At 47.7% G+C, this 21,816-nt stretch overlaps 1 protein-coding gene across 2 annotated transcripts in view; it reads left to right on the top strand.

The window, feature by feature from the left end:
* The window catches only part of KDM2B (lysine demethylase 2B), a 127,337-nt gene that overhangs the window by 8,850 nt on the left and 96,671 nt on the right, over window positions 1-21,816 (top strand). For both annotated transcript variants that reach the window (XM_012782279.3, XM_075996528.1), the window contains 2 exons: window positions 19,440-19,618; window positions 19,965-20,071. In XM_012782279.3, the coding sequence (XP_012637733.1) occupies window positions 19,440-19,618; window positions 19,965-20,071 (286 nt within the window). The remainder of the gene's footprint in view (window positions 1-19,439; window positions 19,619-19,964; window positions 20,072-21,816) is intronic.

The raw sequence follows: 21,816 nt of genomic DNA on the forward strand, positions 1-21,816 counted from the left end.
GCCTCAAACCCGGCCCAGCCTCAAACCAACAACCTTGGTTTTGAGGCCCAACTCCCCGAGCCACTTAATGCGCCTAAGCCTTGGTCTCTTCACATGCAAAATGGAACTAAGAACAGAAGCTGCCTTAGAGGGGGATTATATAAGAATATGAATGAATGAATCTTAGCATTATGGCGGATGAGGAGTGCTCAGTCAAGCCCCTGATCATTTATTATAACAGAAGGATATAGAAAATGATTAAAGCCAAACCTCAAATCTGGGGTTCAGGCCACTTCACAATCTACCAGTTTCCTAAATACTGTTGCTCTCCAGGCCCTTTTGAGATACGTCCAAGCCTTTGTCAGGTTTCTGGGGCTTCGGTTGTGGCCAAACTATCCTGTCTCTTCTTCCTTTGGGGCTCCATCTTCTCAACCTGGAAGCCAGAGGAGCTACAGATTCTTCACCATCTGACATCCTTACCAGCTCTAGAATAGTCTAGGATGGTGAGGGAAGCAGGAACAGTTGTACCTGTCCTCATTTCTATTGGCATTTCTGTGATGATCAAATGGAATGATGAGTATTAAAGTGCCAGGCATGGTGGCTTATGCCTGTAATCCTAGCACTTTGGGAGGCCAAGGCAGGGGATCACTTAACCCCAGGAGTTCTTGACCAACCTGAGCAAGAGCAAGAGATCAATCAGCTCAACAAAAAATAGAAAAATTAGTGGGATGTGGTGGTGTGTGCCTGTAGTCACAGATACTTGGGAGCCTAAGGCGGAGAATCACTTGAGCCAGGAATTTGAGGAGAGTGAGCTATGATGACAACACTGCACTCTAGCCTGGGTAACAGAGCGAGACCCTGTCTCAAAAAAAAACAACAAAAGTTAGGACACAGACCATATAAAGGGACAAAAAAAGAAAAAAAAAAAAGTACTTTCGGAGGTATAGTCCACTCTGCCACAGAGGGGTGCCTGAGATAACAGTCAGCATGGAGAATTATCATGCCCATTTTGGTCTCTGAGCCTCACACAGGCTTCCAGAGAGTGGTGATAGGGCACATTTGTCACAAGTGACCTAAGTGACAAATGTAACTCAAGCTGGCCTAAGCAGAAGGAAACTCACTGGCTTAGGTAACAAGTTCAGGGTGTAGCCTCCAGGCACATGCAGATCTATATGCTCAAAAATGAGTTCTAGAAGTCACCTCTGTTTCTCCTTTCTGCTTCATTCTGGGCCAGGCTCCTCCCCACGTGGTGGTAAAGAGGGAAGCCAGCAGCTCAGGTGTCCGTCCTACCAGCTCAGGGTCTCCCATCCCAAACCCTCAGTCGTTCCATCAAATGTCTTCGGATCAGCTCTGAAGCCTTTGGACAGCCCTAAGCCAGGAGGGGTCAGCCCGGCAGAACCATGTGGACTGGAAGTGGGGCAGGAGTGATTCTCCAGGGTTGCTGGGTGACATAAACATGCCCCTAGCAGCAGTGGGCAGGTCTGCTTTGGAGGGCAGTGTTGGGGGAGGCTGGGTCAACCCTCCTGGTCAGTGTGGGGGTCCCAGCCTCTGTCTCCAGCCTTTTGCCCCTACCCCAGGCAGTGTGTGTTAGGGGGCGGCTGTTTGAGAAGGGTGCTGGCGCATGGTCAGCGGTTCAGGCCACAGCTTGGGGCTACAGACTCTTCTCTAATGTCCTAAAGTCAGGCTTTTTTCTATCAGCAATCTGTTCCTAGCTCCCTGCTTTTTTTAAAAAAGGCATTTTCCATTTCTGTAATACTGTACACTTAAAAAACTTTTTCATTAAAGTATAATATGCATATAGAAAAGTGTTGTGACTTTATAGCTCAGTTAACTTTTTTTTTTTTTTTTGAGGCAGGGCCTCACTCTGTCATCCTGGCTAGAGTACAGTGGTGTCATCACAGCTCACTGCAGCCTCACACTCCTGGGTTCAAGTGACCTTCCTGCCTCATCCTCCCCAGTAGCTGGGACTACCATGCCTGGCTATTTTTAGCTAATTTTTTCTATTTTTTTTATTTTTTATTTTTTATTTTTTTTTTTTTGAGACAGAGTCTCGCTTTGTTGTCCAGGCTAGAGTGAGTGCCGTGGTGTCAGCCTAGCTCACAGCAATCTCAAACTCCTGGGCTCAAGCGATCCTCCTGCCTCAGCCTCCCAAGTAGCTGGGACTACAGGCATGCACCACCATGCCCGGCTAATTTTTTTTATATATATATCAGTTGGCCAATTAATTTCTTTCTATTTATAGTAGAGACAGGGTCTCGCTCTTGCTCAGGCTGGTTTTGAACTCCTGACCTTGAGCAATCCGCCCGCCTCGGCCTCCCAAGAGCTAGGATTACAGGCGTGAGCCACAGCGCCCGGCCAATTTTTTCTATTTTTAATAGAGAAGGGATTTCGCTTTTGCTCAGGCTGGTCTTGAACTCCGGACCTCAAGTGATCCTCCCACTTTGGCCTCCCAGAGTGCTAAGATTACAGGCATGAGCCACCGTGCTTGGCCATAGCTTGATTAATTTTATCAAAGTGAACACATCAGGGTAGCCAGTACCTCAGCATCCTCCTCTTGTTCCCATTTGGTCCCTGCCCTCCACTGTTGGTTGCCCTGACTTCTAACAGCATGACTGAGTTTTGCCTGTTTTCCTTTTTATGTCAGTGGAATCATGCACAATGCCCTTTTTTGCTTTTGGCTTCTTTGCTTCAAATTTGTGTTTATGAGATTCATCCATGTTGTTTGTTTTGTGTGTTTGTAGATTTATTTTCAGTGTTATATAGTTTCCATTCTGTGAATATTTTACAATTTATCATTCTACTGTTGATGGGCGCTTGGGTAGCTGCCAGTTCTAGGCTATCTGTAGAGTGCCGCTTTGAACATTGTAGAACATGACTTTTGGTGAACATATGGATGCGTTTTTGTTGGGCATATACTTAAGCGTGGAATTACTTGGGTCATGGAGGATGCGTATGTGATCAGTTTTAGTCTATACTGTCAAATAGTTGTCCCAAGGGGTTGGTCTGGTTCCACTTGCTCCATATCCTCACCGGTAGTTGGTGTTTTCATTCTTTTCATTTCAGCCACGCTCCCATGCTGGTGGGAGCATAGTTGTGTCTGTTTTAGTTGGCGATTCTCTAAGGGCTAATGAAATAGAACTCTATTTCATATGTTTGGTGGCTATTTGGATATCTTCTGTGAAATGTCTGATCAGGTCTTTTCCCCATTATTTTAAAGGATGATCTCTTACTGATTGTACGGTATATTAGTTTGCTAGGGCTGCCATAACTGAGTACCACAGACTGGGGGGTTTATTTTCTCACAATTCTGGAGTTAAGAAATCCAAAATCGGCCGGGCATGGTGACTCACGCCTGTAATCCCAGCAATTTGGGAGGCCAAGGTGGGAGGATTGTTTGAGGTCAGGAGTTTAAGACCAGCCTGAACAACATAGCAAGACCCCATCTCTTCAAAAATAAAAAAAATTAGCCAGACTTGGAGGCTTGCACCTATAATCCCAGCTACTTGGGAGACCGAGACAGGAGGATCACTTGAGTCCAGGAGTTTGAGGTTGCAGTGAGCTATGATGGTGCCACTGCACTCTACCCAGTCAACAGTGAAATCTTGTCTTAAGAAGAAAAAAAAAAGAAAGAAAGAAAGAATGAAAGCCAAAATTAAGATGTCAGCAGATTTGGTTTCTTTGAAGGTCTCTCTCCTTGGCATGTCTCTCTCCATGGCTATCTTTATGTATCTGTGTCCTAAACTCCTCTTAAAAGGACACCAGTCACATTGGATGAGGGCCCACCCTAAAGACTTCATTTTCACTTAATTATCTCTTTAAGGCTTTATCTCTGAATACGAATACATTCTGAGGTACTGGGTGTTAGGACTTCAATGTATAAATTTTTGGAGGGGACACAATTTAGCCCATGACATAAAAGTTCTTTATATATTCTGAATATGAGTCCTTTGCTGGATATATATATTCCAAAAATCTTCTCCCACTTTGTGGGTTGTCTTCACACTCCTAAAAAGGCGTCTTTGAATGAACAGAAGTTCTTAATTTAACACAGACTATTCAGCTCTACTTGGTCCATTAGTTCTTTTTATGTCTTGCTTATGACATCTTTGCCTACTTTCTAAGGTCATGAAGATTTTCATATGTTTTTCTCAAAAAGCTTTATTGTTTGAACTCTCACATTTAGATCTGTAGTTCATCTGGAATTGATTTCTGTGTTTGGTGGGAGATCAAGGTCAAGATCCTTTTTTCTTTTCCCCTGTACAGATATCCAGTTGACCCAGCACCATTATTTTAAAAAATGCCCTCTCCCCAATGGCACTGAAGTGTTGTTTTGTCATAAATCAGGTGACTGCATTTGTGCAGGTCTGTTTCTGGATGCTCTAGTGTGCTCCAGTGGTCAGTTTGTCCTGCAGCCAGTGCTATACTGTCTTAATAATAGGACTGGGTATGCAATAAATCCAGGCTTCTTCAAGATTGCCTTCTCTTATCACCCTTTGCATTTCCATATGAATTTTAGAATTAGCTTGTCAGTATTTTTCAAATATTGCTGTGATTTTGATTGGAATCCTATTGATTCTATTGAGGAAATTTTTGTCATATTGAGTTTTCTAATCAGTAAACATGACATATTGTTTCATTTATTAGTAGGTTGTTTTTATATTTTCATTTATTAGTAGGTTGTTTTTATATTTATTAGTAGGTTGTTTTTATAGAAGACTTTCCTATCTTGTTAGATTTATTCCTAGGTATTTGATTTTTGGGGGTTGCTATGTTAAGTTAAGCAATCATGCCATCTATGGTACTACAATATCAGTTTTATTTCTTCCTTCCAATCTTTAGGCCCTTTAATTTGTTTTCCTTGTCTTATTGCACTGGCTGAGACCTGCACTCACAGTATACTTTTTATTTTTGAGACAGAGTCTCATCTCACTCTTTTGCCCAGGCTAGAGTGCTGTGGTGTCAGCCTAGCTCACAGCAACCTCAAACTCCTGGGCTCAAGTGATCCTCCTGCCTCAGCCTCCTGAGTAGCTGGGACTACAGGCATGTGCCACCATGACCAGCTAGTTTACATATATATATTTTATATATATATATATATATTTTTTTTTAGTTGTCCAGCTAATTTCTTTCTATTTTTTTAGTAGAGACGGGGTCTTGCTCTTGCTCAGGCTGGTCTGAAACTCCTGAGCTTAAACGATCCTCTCGATCCTCTCGCCTTGGCCTCCCAGATTGCTAGGATTATAGGATTACAGGGCGTGAGCCACCTCACCTGGCCCTCCTTTTGCTTTTGATCTGGCATGCAAGTAAAGATCACAAATTGAATTTATTGCCATGTCTTTTTTATCACCACCATCCTAAAAACTTTCCCGAGTCTTTTTTTTTTTTTTGGCAGGGGGTTATGAGTTAAACATTTTTGAAATGACTAGTCCCATTGTTTTGCAGATGTCCTTTGATTGGAATTTGTCTCATTGCTTTTTGATGAGTCCATTCAGGTTACATGTGTTTGGCAGGAAGATTATACAGGTGATGCCTGTGTCTTTCTCAGTGTATGACCGCAGTCTCTAAACCCTCGGCCACAGAGCCCCCACCTCTTCCCAACAACCACCTCCCCATCCCCCGATCCATGGAAATATTGTCTTCCATAAAAATTAGGAACCAAGAGTTGGGGGAGGTGCCATGCAGCATCTGCATTTACAACCGTTCTCCTTCATTTTTATCACCTCCCGAGCTCTGCCTACCACCTCTCCACCCCCATCCGTGGAAAACTTGTCTTCTATGAAACCGGTCCCTCGTGCCAAAAAGGTTGGGGACTGCTGGTATGTCCACAGGACATGTACGATATGATGTCATGCACCCTGCTGGTATATGACATCATATCATGAGGAGGCACATGCTGTTACTGGGCCCCATTATGGGGACCTAATAATGGTTAAGCTTGATCACTTTGTTAAGGTGGTTGGTTACCTGTTATTAATAGATTGGTCTATTGTGCCTTTCTCCATTCGTTACTAATACATAATCTTTGGGAGGTGCTTTGCCACTGTGAGTAACCTGTTCCTCAATAACCTTTCACCCCACGGGTTTAACATCTATTGTTGATTCTTGCCTGAATCAGTTATTATGATGGTGGTTGCCAAAAATGTTGTTCTTCTGTTTCATGAGGAATTGGAACCCCAGGGACTTTGGCCCCTTGCCGGCATCACATGGTGGCACATTCACAGAATGTGGACTCAGAACTAGGTTTTTCGGCCGGGCGCGGTGGCTCACGCCTGTAATCCTAGCACTCTGGGAGGCCGAGGCGGGCGGATTGCTCAAGGTCAGGAGTTCAAAACCAGCCTGAGCGAGACCCCGTCTCTACCATAAAAATAGAAAGAAATTAATTGGCCAACTAATATATATATATATAAAAATCAGCCGGGCATGGTGGCTTGTGCCTGTAGTCCCAGCTACTCGGGAGGCTGATGCAGGAGGATCGCTTGAGCCCAGGAGTTTGAGGTTGCTGTGAGCTAGGCTGACGCCACGGCACTCACTCTAGCCTAGGCAAGAAAGCGAGACTCTGTCTCAAAAAAAAAAAAAAAAAAAAAGAACTAGGTTTTTCCACCAGACCAATTCGGTACCTAAGGTCGGGGTGGAGTTGCATGACCCTGTCCCTCCCCTATACTCCCCAGGGTCTTTGTCCTGGATACTTCACTAAAAATACTGGGGTATTTTTACATCTAGGGATTGGGGTTTGAAGGGATAAAGGGTCTGAGAAAGAGAGAATTCTATTTGCTTCTGAAGGTGCTTTAAACCTGGCCAAAGACTACCACTGCCAGGATAGTGATAAAAAAAAAAAAAAATAAAAAAAATAAACCTGGCCAAAGATAGCCATAACATGCTAGGTCCCCATTCACTGTCCATACTGATGTCATTGAGGGATGGGTGGCCCATGGCTCTGGGATCTTGCATAATATTTCTTTATTGGATTTCTCTCTAATGAGGGTATCCAAGCCAACTAATACTTTCTTTGGCCCCTTTTCTTGAAAAATCTTAATGATAAATTACTTCATTCAGTATTCATTTATTCATGCAGTTATAGTAACAACCACCTATCTTTTATTGAATGTTTACCATATGACATCACTTTGTCATCAGCAGTAATCTTATGACGTAGGTGAGGGATCTGAGGCTCAGAGGGAGCAAATCACACTGAGTGATACCAGGAATGGTCCCAGCTCTGGTGTTTCCAAAGCTCATGTCACGGCTTCCTCTTCCTTTTCCTCCTCCTCCTCTTCCACTCTCCCTTCCCTCACGGCTGTTCTGGGTGTCTGTATCGTGTCTGGCCCTGTGCTAGATGGGAGCATTAGGAGTTTCTGGAAATAGAAAGTTTTCACCCAGCAACTATGAGAAAGGAACCCATGTGTCCCTGTGTGGGCCATGTATCACTTGGCCAAGTCAGTGGTTGTGAACAAAGTTAGTTGAGACAAAATGTGTTAAAACTGTCATTTGAGTTCCTGGGATGTTTGTAATAGCACACAACTCAAAACTCTTCACATTTGTGGATTTACTTATTTCCGGCTGATAAAACTATGAAGGGTTGTGGCTTATTTTGTTTTCATTTTCTTTGGCTTTGTGCAATTTTCCTGTAACTTTACTTGTATCTACATTTTCTGTTTACAGTTCTTTTTAAGGGGAGGGGTAGGGTCCTAAGATCTCGTTTATTGTAGATAAAAATTTTTTTTTCGTGTTGTAGAAAAGCATGGGTTTTGAGTTTGACTGAAAAAGGCACTGTATTATTTACCAAAGGGGTATTGTTTTTCATTTTTTTATAAATGCATTATTTTGGTACTGTAAATTTGGACATAATTTCTGAGTTTATTACTACTGGCATTTTCTTTTTCCTTTTTTTTTTCTTTTAACTGTAAGTGAGCAATGCAGGTGCATAGGTCCCAGACCAAACAAGATCACCAGCATGTTCTTGTCTAAACCTGGGGAATGGTATGCACTGCTTTGTACAGCTCAATTCCTCTAATGTTTTTAATTCAGCATCCTGCTTTGTTTTACTTTCCAAGCAAGATCTGTTGAGATTCCCAATTGCATTTTAATAAGCTCACCCTTACTTGCCTCTCTTATGTATTTTGTGTATTAGATTGTGCAGGAGGCTTCTAGAAGGTATTAATGGTTTGCATTCAAAATGTGGTTTGTCCAAATTATTTTCTGTCTTTATTATTGAGATGGATTAATCTTATTTTTTTCTTGATGATTTGAAGTTGGAAGAGTTGTCCAGCTATTGCTTAATAAAATTTTACAGATCAAAACAAATAAACAAACAAAAATTATAGACTTTTAAAATTTTAAACTCAAGAAGGGGTCTTAAGAGTTCTTCTACAGGCGGGCTCAGTGGCTCATGCCTGTAATCCTAGGACTCTGGGAGGCCAAGGCAGGTGGATCACCCAAGGTCAGGAGTTCAATACCAGCCTGAGCAAGAGCAAGACCCTGTCTCTACTAAAAATAGAAAGAAATTAATTGGCCAACTAAAAATATATAGAAAAAATTAGCCGGGCATGGTGGCATATGCTGGTAGTCCCAGCTACTTGGGAGGCTGAGGCAGAAGGATTCCTTGAGCCCAGGAGTTTGAGGTTGCTGTGAGCTAGGCTGACACCATGGCACTCTAGCCCAGGCAACAGAATGAGACTCTGTCTCAAAAAAAAAAAAAAAAAAAGAGTCCTTCTAGTCCTACTTTGCCATTTCACAGATGGGAAAAACGGAGGCCTGGAGAAAAGTGACTTTTGAGTTGCCCAGATAGTATATCAGATTCAAATGTGGGTTCTAATTTCAGTGATTGGGGAAGATGAAACTTCTCTTAATTATAGATCCCAGAGGAAAAGCACCTTGGGTTGGGGTGGGTATAGACATGTTTGGTTCTGGTCACATTGAACTTGAGCCCAGGAGAGAAGTCAGGGTTGGACAGGTAGGTCAGGGAGGCATCATCCAACTGGCAGGACAGATAGCTATGCAAGGAGGGAGGTCTCTGGCCATGGCCCTACTGCTCTGTATGATCATTCCTATGTGATCTCACAAGCTGAGCAGTGTCGGACCTGATTGGCCCTTGGACGGGAAAGATGTAAGTAAGGATGGAAGGGAGATGAGAGTCACAGGTCCCGAGTGAGGAGGGTGTCAGTTATGCTGTCTCTTACATTTTCTCTTCACCCACTTCACTGATTTGTTCTACTTCCCTGTTCCTGGAAAGCTGAGTGCTCTGAAATCAAAATCTTAATTGTTTGTTCTAGGAGCCTAGGGGAACTATACTCGCTCCTGCCCACTGTTCTTCCTAAAACGAATCACCGTTCATGTGGGTAGCTCCTTAAAACATAAATAACAGCATTAGCTGCTGTTCACTAAGTTCTTATTATGACCCAGGGACCTCTCCTGTATTATTTTGTCTGATCCACATAAAACCCTGTTTATTGCTGTGCCCATTTTATAGATGTCAAAACTGAGGCTCAGAGTTGCTTGTCCATGGTCAAAAAGCCAGTGTGTGGAAGAGCTGAGATTTAGCCGGTGTGGGTCTGACCGTAGAGCTTCTTCTGTTAACTTGTTCTGCACAGTCCTGTGGCTGACTCTGGGTGTCTCATACTCCAGACGTCCTTGTTGGTGTTGGCTTGGGGATCTTTTCTCATTTTCTGGCCTGACTGGTTTTAGCCTTGATTTGTTAGTCTTAGGCCCATCTGTCTATGTGTGTCGGGGTCTTGAGCCTAGAGCGCAGAGGACAGTACTGAGGAACCAGAAGGTATTAGTGCTTAGGGACGACCCGGGGACCATGGCATCCATGCTTTTATTTCACAAGGAGGAATATGAGCCCTAGATCTGGGGAGAGACTTGCCCCATGTTGTGCAGTGACTCTCAGCCTTGGGGTTTCCCCTTCCCTACACCCTTGCACCTTCAGTTTGGGACCATGTCCCCAAGAGGACCTCTGCTTTTAAGTTTACAAAGTGCTTTTCATAATTGTGTCAAGGCTGGGAGAGGTAGCTCACACCTGTAATCGCAGCACTTTGGGAGGCCTAGGTGGGAGGATTGCTTGAGGCCAGGAGTTTGAGACCAGCCTGAGCAGCATAGTGAGACTTTGTCTCTACAAAAAAATAGAAAAATCAACCAGGTGTGGTGGTAGACACCTGTAGTCTCAGCTACTGGAGAGGCTGAGGCAAGAAGATCACTTGAGCCCAGGAGTTGGAAGTTGCAGTAAGCTATGGTCAGGCCACTGCACTTCAGCCTGGGACACAGAGCAAGACCCTGTCTCTATTAAAAAAAAAAAAAAAAAAGATTAAAGATTAACTGAGTGTGGTGGTATGCACCTATAGTAGTTAAGTTACTCAGGAGGTCAGAAGGCTGAAGGGAGAGGATCGCTTGAGCCCAGTAATTTGAGGTTACAATGAGCTGTGTTCGTGCCACTGCACTCCGGCCTGGATGACAAGACCCTGAATCTAAAAAAGAAAAAAAGATTGTGTCAGGTCAGTATGTCTGGTCCTATGTTCACTACTTTAAAAATGAGGAACCTGAGGCCCAGAGAGGTTCAGGGATATACCCAAGGCTATTTCTAGAAATAGTGGAGTGGCGTGGGATTCGAACCCATGGCTAGTGCTCTGGCTAATAGATGCTGCTTCTGGGAGATGGATGAGGAGATGCTCCCAAGGAGCAGAATAAAAAACAATCTAGTAACTGGATGATAGAGAAAGTTCCAGAACTGTGAGGTGGAACAGTTCCGTGTACCTTCCGGAGAGCAGGGCTCGCTCAAAGGGAGTTTAGGGCACTGCCTGTGTACGTGCACTTCACATGAGCCTTCAAGGTGACTTTGAGCAGCCTCCTCCTGGCCCCAGGCCCACGGCTCTTGGGGCTGACTGATGGAGCCTTCAAAGCAAGGGCCACGGGGCCACGGATTAATTTCCGCAGCTGGAATCTGTTGGAAGCGTGTGCAGCCTGGGAGCCCAGAGCACGGATGCGACCCGGAGGGAGGAGGGAGAGGGAGGGAGGAGGCGGTTGGCCTACTTAGGAACTGCAGGCACCACTCCCAGGTGGAAAGTTTCTCCTGTAACCCATTGACTTCGGGGGCCTGAGAGCTGCAGCAGTGTGGTTCTCTCATGGGTTCCAAAGGGCAGCTTGTCCCTGTCACCTGCTTTACGGTGGCTGCTCCTAAAAGCTTGGTGGGCTGCATTCCATTCTTGGCACCAATCTGTCCCTTCTGTCCCTTTGGAGCCCTTGCCTCCTCCCTGGTGCTGAGCCTCTTGCTCTGAGACCGGGCCCACAAGTCCAGGCCCCCTTTGCCTCTGTGGCAGATCAGACCGGGAACCTGAGATGGTGGACAGTGAGTTCTTAATCTCCCAGCTCAGGCCGAAAGGGACTGGCAGGCCCTCAGTGTCCCCGCTTGCTCCTTGGGCAAGCCTCTGCGTCTCTTGCCCCAACCCCCAACATACCCTCAGGTCACATTTAAGGGAACTGATCTGAGGATTCAGGGGAACTAGACTAAAAATCAGTGTGTCAGCCCTGGGAAAGGACCTAAAAATACCCAAACCCGGTGGTTTTCAAAGGGAAATCCCAGGAATCCGAGTCTGATTTCTGAGCACCCCTTGCCCGCTGCTGCAGCCCAGGCTGCTTGTTTTTATTTATGTATTAGGCTCTTGTCAAAGCTTTCATGGAAGAAAGAGTTCTGTGGCAAAGAAAAAAAGTATAAACGCGAGGCAACTGAGGCCTAGGGAAGGGTCATTTGGGGTTGCTGGGACTAGAGCTCAGTCCAGGGCTCTTGTCACCATCCTGGGTGCCCCTGAGGCCCCCATGGTTCATTCTGTGGTTCCTGAGGGCCACCAGTGATGGGAAAAAGTCAGGTGCCCCAGCCTCCTGCCTGGTTCTTCACGGGACAGTAAGAGCCCGGATGGGCCTGCGCTGGCTGGTCCTTAAAGTTTGGGTGCCTGAGAAGTCCACATGCAGGGGAGGAAGCTCTTTTTCCCTTTCTGTCCAACTGGAACACCTCCTCACTTCGTATTCGTGGTTCTGTCTGCAGCCCCAGACCTGCTCTGTGGCCAGTTGCTATGTGTGTTACAGACCCTACCGTGTGCCAGACATTGTATTAAGCCCAACATTAACACTCCCATTTTACACATACCCTCCACGTCTAGAAAGGTTAAATGGGTTCCTTAAGCCATGGAGCTAGTAAGTATCAGAGCTGGGAATTTTTTGTGTTTAGACTTTTTATTATAGAGAATTTAAAAAATATTAACAAGAGTCAACAGAAAGTGAAATGAACTCCCTGTCCCCAGCACCTGGCCCTGCCACCAGTGCATGGTCAACCCTGTCTCATCATGTCCCCTTCCACTTCCTCCTCTCCTGCAATAGTTGAAGCACATCCAGACATCATACCCCTCCATACACAAAGTCTTCAGAATATAGTTCTCAATGAGAGGGAATTTTTAAAAACATAATCATAATACCATAATCACACCATGTCTTTTAAAAACAGCTCCTTAAAATCGCTAAATATTCATATTCATACTTGATCAAATCTCCAGTTGTTTCATATATAGCATAAATGTTACCCCCCAAAATTTTTTTGGCCGGGTGCGGTGGCTCCTGCCTGTAATCCTAGCAATCTGGGAGGCCGAGGTGGGTGGATTGCTCAAGGCCAGGAGTTTGAAACCAGCCTGAGCAACAGCGAGACCCCATCTCTACTATAAATAGGAAGAAATTAATTGGCCAACTTAATATATAGAGAAAAAAATTAGCCAGGCATGGTGGCGCATGCCTGTTCTCCCAGCTACTCGGGAGGCTGAGGCAGCAGGATTGCTTGAACCCAGGAGTTTGAGGTTGCTGTGAGCTAGGCTGACGCCATGGCACTCACTCTAGCCTGGGCAACAAAGCAAGACTCTGTCTCAAAAAAAAAAATTTTTGTTTTCTAGAGACAGGGTTTTGCTCTGTCACGTAGGCTGGAGTGCAGTGGCATGGTCATAGCTCACTGCAGCCTTGAACTCATGGGCTCAAGCAATCCTCCTGCCTCAGCCTCCCCAAAAGTAGCTGGGACCACAAGTGCATACCCCCATGCCCGGTTATTTTCTTTTTCAATTTTTTTTGGTTTCAAACTCCTGACCTCAAGCAATCCATCTGCCTCGGCCTCCCAGAGTGCTAGGATTACAGGTGTGAGTCACCATGCCCGGCCTTTCTTTCTATTTTTAGTAGAGATGGGGGTCTCACTCTTGCTCAGGCTGGTTTTGAACTCCTGACCTCAAGCAATCCGCCCGCCTTGGCCTCTCAGAGTGCTAGGATTACAGGCGTGAGCCACCGCGCCCTGCCTTTTTCTATCTTTTGTAGCAACAGGGTCTTGCCTAGTCTGGTCTGAAACTCCTGGCTTCAAGTGATCCTTCTTCGTGCCTTAGCCTCCCAGAGTCCTGGGATTACAGGTGTCAGCCCCTGTGCTGACCTTTTTTTTTCCCACAGTTGTATGAGAATGTAATTAAGGTCCGTACATTGTGATAGGTTGAGATGACTTTCTTTTACTCTCTGGGTTCTCCCTCCATCTCCTCCAAGAAGTCATGTCGTTTGACCTGTAGAGTTTTCCATCATGTGGATTTTCCGGTGGCATTTCCTTGGCGTTGTGTCCCTCCTTCTTGCGTAGTTCCTGTAAATTGGTGGTTGGATGTAAATTCAAGGTGTCTATCTCTCTCTCCCTACACACGCACACTCATTCATTCATTTATTCACCCATTGATGATTTCTGGCAAGACTACTTCCCACTTGGTGTCCTACTTTTCTGTCGGCAGGCGCGCAGGTGGGGTCGTCTCTCATTCTCTCTGATGTTGGCAGCCATGGGTGCTCACCGTCTGGCTCCCTTAGTTCATCAGTGGCTGCGAGGTAGTGATGGTCTAATTCTGTCATTCTTTAGTCACTTATTGGCCAGAATGTATCTGTGGAGAGAAACTTCCCCTTGTCTGCTGTTTGGTTCAGAGCTGGTCCTTACCCCAGATGCGTCCGATTTCAAAGCCAGTCGGTGGTTCACTCTGCCGATATCATCCCCTCTCCCTGGAAGTGTACTGTCATGTCTGTGCGTCCCACCGTCCCCTGGGTGCTGGACCTCAGCAGTGTTGTGTTGGCAGGTTCCTGGTGTGTTGTGTTTCCCTGGAGAGCGGGGCCATGGAGCCCAGGCACCCAGCAGAACTGACTTCGCCTATTTCTCCCTCGGCTCTCACACCTACCCCTTCCAGGACACCTGGGGAGCTGGACGGAGGTCCCAGCATACCAAGAAAGCTATTCTTAGAACCAAGTGTCCCAACCTTCCGCTCCTAATACAGTCACTTGGCCTCTCCCCCTTGGGCTTCTCCCCTGCACCCTCCCTCCTCTGCCTTTGGCCCCAGCTGTTGCCCACAGCCCCGCCCTGGTTTTGGGAAGGAGAGAAGGAACGTGGCTGAGTGAAGACGCTCCAAGTCCTGACTCCCTTTGATCAGAGGGCGGGGCAGGCCGAGGTGGGGTCAGCTGGGGACCTTGGCCTGGCCAGGAGTCTCCCAGTGCCGGTTCCAAGTGGCTTCTGTGATGTGGAAAGTTGCAAAGGAGCAGAGGGCAGGGAGGGCAGGGGATGCATGGTAGCCAGGGAGGGCAACGGTGTGTCGGGACGCCTGGTTAGTGAGCAAGACGGTAAACACAGGCCTTCTGCACACACACCCGCCCTTCCGTGTTCAGTCACGTTGTCCCTGGGCTGTAGCTCCTGGCCACCCAGGACTCCCAGGTGTCTTCCGCGTGCAGAGCTCATCTTCCCTGCTACGGGCACAGTGTCACATACCCACTCTGGACACCCCCAGGTCTTTTCTTCAATTCAGCTGTCATTTATATGTGAAGTCACATGTCGTATGCCAGACAGGATATAAAAGTAAATAATGACACTCATTTATTCATTCAACAACAATTTAGTGGGCACTTAGTGTGTGCTAGGCTCGGTTCTAGAAACTTGGGGACTGAGTACCAAGCAAGACCGACAAAGCTCCTGCCCTCACAGCGCGTCTGGAGTAGTAGGGGAGAAAGACAAGAAACAGACAACAAAGACGTACAGTATTTAGAAAGAAGTGGTATGAGGTTACCCGTGCATGACATTTTTCTGTTTGTGAAGCTTCTAGGTAAACTATGTGGTTTAGTTACGAGGGCGTGTGCCGGTGATCAGCTAGTACTAGCTTCGTCGGGGAGGCGACAGCCCCTTCCTGCCTGTGTATTTGGAGCATGTAGGTTTACCCGGTAATTCTCTCATCAGCTCTTGGATTCGCTCCTAGGCTGTGCAACAAAGTACCACAAAGTGGGTGGCTTGAACCCACAGCAGTTGACTCTCCCACAGGTCTGCAGGCCAGAAGTCCAATTTCAAGGTGTCTGCAGGGCACACTCCCTCTGCAGGCTCCAGGGGAGGCTCCTTCCTGCCTCCTCCAGTGTCCGGTGCTTGCTGGGAGTGTTTGGCAGTCCTGGGCTTGGAGATGTGGCAGTCCTGCCTCTGCCTGCAGCTTCACGTGGCTGCCTTCCTTCTGTGTGTGTCTACATTTCCCTTGTTTTGTAAGAGATTAGGATTAGGGCCCACCCTAATCCAGCATGACTTTATTTTAGCTCCATCATATCAGCAAAGACCCTTTTTCCAATAAGGGTGAATTCATAGGTACCAGGTTTTAGGGCTTGAACATATCCTTTGGGGGAATGCAGTTCAATGCCCAGTGCCCCTCCAGGTGGGTAGGTAGGTAGCCAAAACCTGTGAGCAGAATAGAGGGAAGTGAAGTTTGGCCCGGGGGTAGGGACGGAGGGAGCCACCTCTACTCATCCACCACTCAATGTGGATCAGCTAATCCCACAACTGTTTTTTCTCTTTTTTTTTTCTTTTTTGAGACAGAGTCTTACTCTGTTACTCAGGCTAGAGTGCTGTGGCGTCAGCCTAGCTCACAACAACCTCAAACTCCCGGGCTCAAGCAATCCTTCTGCCGTAGCCTCTCAAGTAGCTGGGACTATAGGCATGTACCATCATGCCCGGCTAATTTTTTCTATATATTTTTAATTGTCTAATTAATTTCTTTCTATTTTTAGTAGAGACGGGGGTCTCGCTCTTGCTCAGGCGGGTCTCCAACTCCTGACCTTGAGTGATCTACCTGCCTTGGCCTCCCAGAGTGCTAGGATTACAGGTGTGAGCCACTGTGCCCAGCCGAACCTCCATTTTTAAAAACAATTTTATTGAGCTATAACTCACATGCCACACAATTCACCCATTTAATGTGTATACTCCACTGGTTTTTAGTATATTCACAGAGCTGTGCAACCTTTACGACCGTCAATTGTAGAATGTTTTCATCGCCTCCCCCGAACCCCCACACCCATTACCATCCTGGTTATGTTTTAGGATCCTCAGTGGTCAGTCCATTGGGACTGACAGGCAGAGACTTAACTGGCTGTGACATTAGGCAGGTCCCTAAACTTCCCCCTCCTCCCTTTCTCCACCTGTCATTTCAGATGAAACTGGCCAACTAGGTAACTCTACCTGTCTGTGGGCAACTTTATGTGGATGTGAAGTACATGAAGTCATTTAAATCTCAGGACAGCCCCTGGGCTGGCTACTATTTTTGTCCCCACATTACAGATGGGGAAACTGATATTCAGAGAAGCCACGAGGCCTGAGGTACCGAAGTTTTCATGTTGTGTTGCAGGGGCAGCTGAGCTTGGCCTTCAGTGCTCACTTCCATGACTCGGGCTGTGACTTTAGTGCTCTTCATCCCACCTCCTGCCTGCCCAGTAGACCTCCTTGCACAGGGAGCTTTGCAGACATGACTTTGAGCAAGGTTAGGGAGGAGAAGCGAGCGGGGGTGGGAGGCTGGCTTGAGAGGGGCAAGGGGTTGGGGCTCTGACAGCAGGGTCTCCGTCAGTTGGGCCTCCCAGAATGCCTGAATGGAGCCCACCTGTTTCTGGTGCCCTTTGGTGAGGAAGGAGCCAGCACTGCCAAGATCAAGGCCAGAGAGAATACCCAGCAAAAGTCAGGGATGCCCCCTGGTGGATCTGCACTCCCGATGCAGAAACAAAGCGCTTCTCCTGGCTTCCTGGGATCCGTGGGGTGGGAGCCAACCACCGAAGTCTGGGATCACTTTTCAACCTTAGCATGTGATCAGGATTCAGTCTTCAGGGGATGACAGAAGAACCTGGGCTGAATTGGCTTCAAATCCCAGCTCTGCCACTTGCTACCTGGGGATCCCCGGGCATGTTTGTTGTCCAAGGCTCAGTGTCTCCTCTGTCAAATGGGTATCATTGAAGTTCTTCTTCCTAGCTGTGACCATGATGAATTAAAATGAGATGACCCGTGCTGAGAGCTCGCCTGTGCTGATGTGCTCAGCAAATGGTAATGATCATCACTGATAGGAAGAGTGTGTTCTGGGAGACTTGAGCCAGTCACTTTATCTCTGGGCCTTGGTCTCCTCATTTGTAAAACAGGGACAGTCTTACCTCTCTTTCCCAGGGTTGTTGTGAAAATTAGATCTTCAACCCAAAAGATAGTAACACACAAGTTCTCCTACACACTTAAGGAGTTACTTTTATTATTCAGTTCCTATGTTGGGAAAGGCACTGTGTTTATTTATTCAACAAATATTGACAGTGGGCCTGTTACAGGACAGGTTCTGTGAACGGGCTGAGACCATTACCCATATCAGCATCTAAGTTCCGTGAGAGTTTTATCTAGTGCAAGGGCCTGCAAGCTTTCTCTGTAAAGAGCCAGAGTACAGATGTCAGGCTTTGTTGCCCATTCGGTCTCTGTCACAACTGCTTAGCTCTGGCTGTAGTATGCTGTAGCATGGAGCCAGCCCTAGATGATATGTAACCCAGTGAGCTTGGCCAGGCACCAAGAAAACTTTATATACAGACGTAGGAATTTGAATTGCATATAGTTTTCACATCATGAAATAGTCTTCTTCTTTTAATGTTCCTCCTCCATTAAAAAAATGTAAAAACCATTGGTAGCTTGCGGGCCAGATAAAAACAGGCAGTGGGCTAGGTTTGGTTCCCGGGCTGTCATTTGCTGACCCCTGCTTGGTTTACCCATAACCTTTTGAGGTAGCTGTGAACAAGGTAGTCACTGGCTTCTTTTTTTGTTTTGTTTTGTTAACATATTTTTGAATATCCATGGGCCATCTATGTGCCACTGAGCCCATGGGTAGTTGAGGTCTTTCTGTCCCAGGTGGTGGCTTCCTATTGTAGTTCCGATGCTTATGGGTCCTAACACACAGGAGGCGTCAGCTTTGATAACACATCACCATGCATGTGGCGTCTGCTCTGTGTGCTTTCTTCCCTTTGAGAGCACTTCACTTAGCTTTTTATTCATGCCTTCCAGCTTGGCTGAAATTCCGGAGACACTATTATTATTCCCATCTTACAGATGAGGAAACAGTCCCAGAAAGGGTCATGATTTCTTCGAGGGTTTCTTGATGAGCAGGGGCTCTAGTTCTATCACGGAAGGTTCCTGTCTCCTTGTCCAGGGTCCATTCCCTTCTCTCCAGCCAGCTGTGAGAGGCACACTTCTCTGCTGGCATGAAAGGCTGGATTTGCATGATTCGGGGAGCTGGGGGCATGCTCTCTTACTCTCTTCTGTTCAACCATCATTCATATGTGAAGTCTTATGTCACATGCTGACAGGACATCCAACATTCATTATTAATTCTGCAAATATTTACTGAGCTCCTACCATGTACCCAGCTCGATTCTAGAAACTTGGTGTAGAGTTGGTGAGCGAGACAGACGAGACTCCTGCCCTCACAGTGCTTGCAGAATAGTAGGGAAGAAGGACGAGAAAGTAGACGAGGAAGCACGGTATTTAGGAATTGGGATTAGCACTATGGCGTAACAGGGCAGCCATTCGTTTATGTGCCATACACTGTACCGAGTCATCGTGTGGCTTAGTCTCCACCACTGGCCTATCAGAAGAGTTGGCAAGATGGACACAGGGAGGTTCAGAGACGCCAGGTCACTTTGCTGGTGTCACTGTCGAGGCAGGGAGACTACCAAACAGCTAATTTTCTGCAGAGATAAGTACTGTCTTCACGCTATGAATAAACAGAAAGGCTTTGAGTGCTGTGCAAAGGCACAGGGAGCCATTGAAGGTTGTAAGCAGAGAGAGGAGTGGTCAAGCCTCTGTTTTAGAACGCTCACCCTGGCCACAGTGTGGAGGGCGAGTAGGAGGAGGTAGTCCCAAGACCCCTTTAGGAAGCTCTCAGGGCATCTTAGACTAGAAGGGAGTCTGCGGTGGTGGAGGGGAGCAGTCAGGTTGGAGGAGACTGATCCAATGAGGAAAGCCGATGGGACGAGGTAGCTAAGCAGACACGGAATAGGGGTGTGGGGTATGGGGAGCCCTGGAGGAAGAGCAGATTTTGTTTTATGAGGGGCTCCTATGTAGGATCTCGGGCCTTAAGCTGACAGGAGTGACCGGCGTGTGGTTCTGCCCCCAGGGAGCCGGCGGCTGGTGGACGTGATGGACGTGAACACCCAGAAGGGCACGGAGATGAGCATGTCCCAGTTCGTGCGTTACTACGAGACGCCCGAGGCTCAGCGGGACAAGCTGTACAACGTCATCAGCCTGGAGTTCAGCCACACCAAGCTGGAGCACTTGGTCAAGCGCCCGACTGTGGTAGGCCGCGGTCCCCTCCCCTGGCACCTTCCCCCTCATCTTTCCTGCCTTCCTGCCTTCCTGCCTGTGCCTTGCCAAGGGCGTGGCTGTCGCAGGGTGGGTGTGGCTTTCAAGGGGAGGGTGTAGCTGGTGTGGGCGTGGCCAAGGCTGATTCCCCTGGGTTGGGGGACATTGGGCCCAGGGTTTTGGCCTTGGCCGCAGTGCAGGCTGAGGCAGGAGGAAGGGGTGGGCTTGGAGAGGAAGCTCAGCTGAAGGGTGTAGCCCCAGAGGCTCTCAGGGCAAAGCGGGGTGTTTGCTTCTGGCCTGGAGGTGGAGAGTGAAGCCCTGACGGTCATGTGGCTTTCAGGTAGACCTGGTGGACTGGGTGGACAACATGTGGCCCCAGCATCTGAAAGAAAAGCAGACAGAAGCCACGAATGCCATTGCAGAGATGAAGTACCCAAAAGTGAAGAAGTAAGACCACTCGGCTGGCGGGGGGAAGCTGGGAGGGGTGCTCCTGGCCATCGACAGAGGGTTTGAGCGTCCCTTTGCAGCCGCTGCCCTTCAGAACGGAAGGACTTTGCCCTTTGGGGACACACCTGGGACGTGAGGGATGGGGGCCCTTGCTGTGGGAGGGTTGGCATCTTGCTTCTTTGGGAAGCAGGGGTTCTGGCTTCTGCTCTGGGGCTGGACTCTCCATGCAGATGGCCCTGTGGCCTCCCCGCCAGCTCCCCTGTGGGGATGGGATCTGCGCAGGAGGAGTGATGGGAGACGTCGCTGTGTGCATCTGGGTGCGCGTGTAGGCACGCGATGGTGCGTACTTGTCAATCATGTGGCTCCTCCGCCCTCCACATGACAGTGTGTTCTGAATGTGTGCATTTTCAGGGGCATCTGCCCACATTGGACACTCTGGTTCTGGCGAGTGATGGGGAAGGATCTGGTGTTCCCTTGTTCCTTGGTGTTGAGACTGGGGAGCTCTCACCCAGAAGAGCCTTTCCCAGACAAAGCCCAGGGGCCATTTAGTCACCAGACGTACCTTAGACGGTGCCTTCTAAGCGGGACGTTAGCACTGGGCTGGGATGGTAACCATGGTCTAATAGCAGAGACGTCTCAAAACGTGACCAGGAAGGCCTAAGGCTGATTGTTTAGCACTAGCAGAGGCACCTGCGAGCCCCTCCACGTTCAAGGACTGGAGTAACAGACGTCTGGGGAGGAGGGAGTCACCTTTGGGGCTCCCCCTGGCTTAGGCCTCTGTGTTTCTATCTCTAAAAGGGAAAGGAGACACTGGCCATCCCAGGCAGGGCTATGGCTCTGGGCTTCCTAGAAGAGCTGGCGTGCTGGCTCGCCGCCTGAATCCATTAGCGTCTCTCTGCTCAGCCCTGCTGCCAGGAATGCCCCCCAGGAGCTTCAAGGCTGTGAACTTTTCATCCACTCAGCCCTTCATTCAGTGCATAGTGAGTGCAGACTGCGTGCCAGGCTTTGTAAGGCAAGCCAGCGTGCTGGCCCTTGGGCTGCTGGAGGTTTTGCTCTCAAGCACTCTCGCTCTCTTTGTTTAATTACTTGGTAGGCATTTTTCCTCCCCTCCAAGCAGAAGCTCCTTACATGCCTTGGATCTGAGCTTCATCAAAGGCAAAGACCAGGCTCGAGGTGGGGAGGGCACAAGGCTTGTTTTCAATTCTGTTCTCTTCCCATCTGATGGCAGCAAAACTTACAGAGCCCCTGAGATGGGGAAGTAAATTTTTTTTTTTTCCACAAATTTACAAGTGTTGTTGCTGGTGCAACAAGCGTAAAAGCCCCTACTCTCTGGAGAATGTGCCATGTAGCACAAAGGCTGAGGTACGCCTCTAGTGCTGAGAGGGTGACAGGGACAGGATGAATCCTATTTGGCTGGTGTCATCAGGAAGGCTTCCTGGAAGAGATGTTCTGCCTGGGCTTTAAAATGACAGAGGAGGCCGGGCGCCGTGGCTCACACCTGTAATCCTAGCTCTCTGGGAGGCCGAGGCGGGCGGATTGCTCAAGGTCAGGAGTTCAAAACCAGCCTGAGCAAGAGCAAGACCCCGTCTCTACTATAAATAGAAAGAAATTAATTGGCCAACTGATATATATATAAAATTAGCCGGGCATGGTGGCACATGCCTGTAGTCCCAGCTACTCGGGAGGCTGAGGCAGTAGGATCGCTTGAGCCCAGGAGTTTGAGGTTGCTGTGAGCTAGACTGACG

The sequence above is a fragment of the Microcebus murinus genome, chromosome 22 (genome assembly GCF_040939455.1).
Source record: "Microcebus murinus isolate Inina chromosome 22, M.murinus_Inina_mat1.0, whole genome shotgun sequence".
In the NCBI taxonomy this organism is placed as follows: Eukaryota; Metazoa; Chordata; class Mammalia; order Primates; family Cheirogaleidae; genus Microcebus; species Microcebus murinus.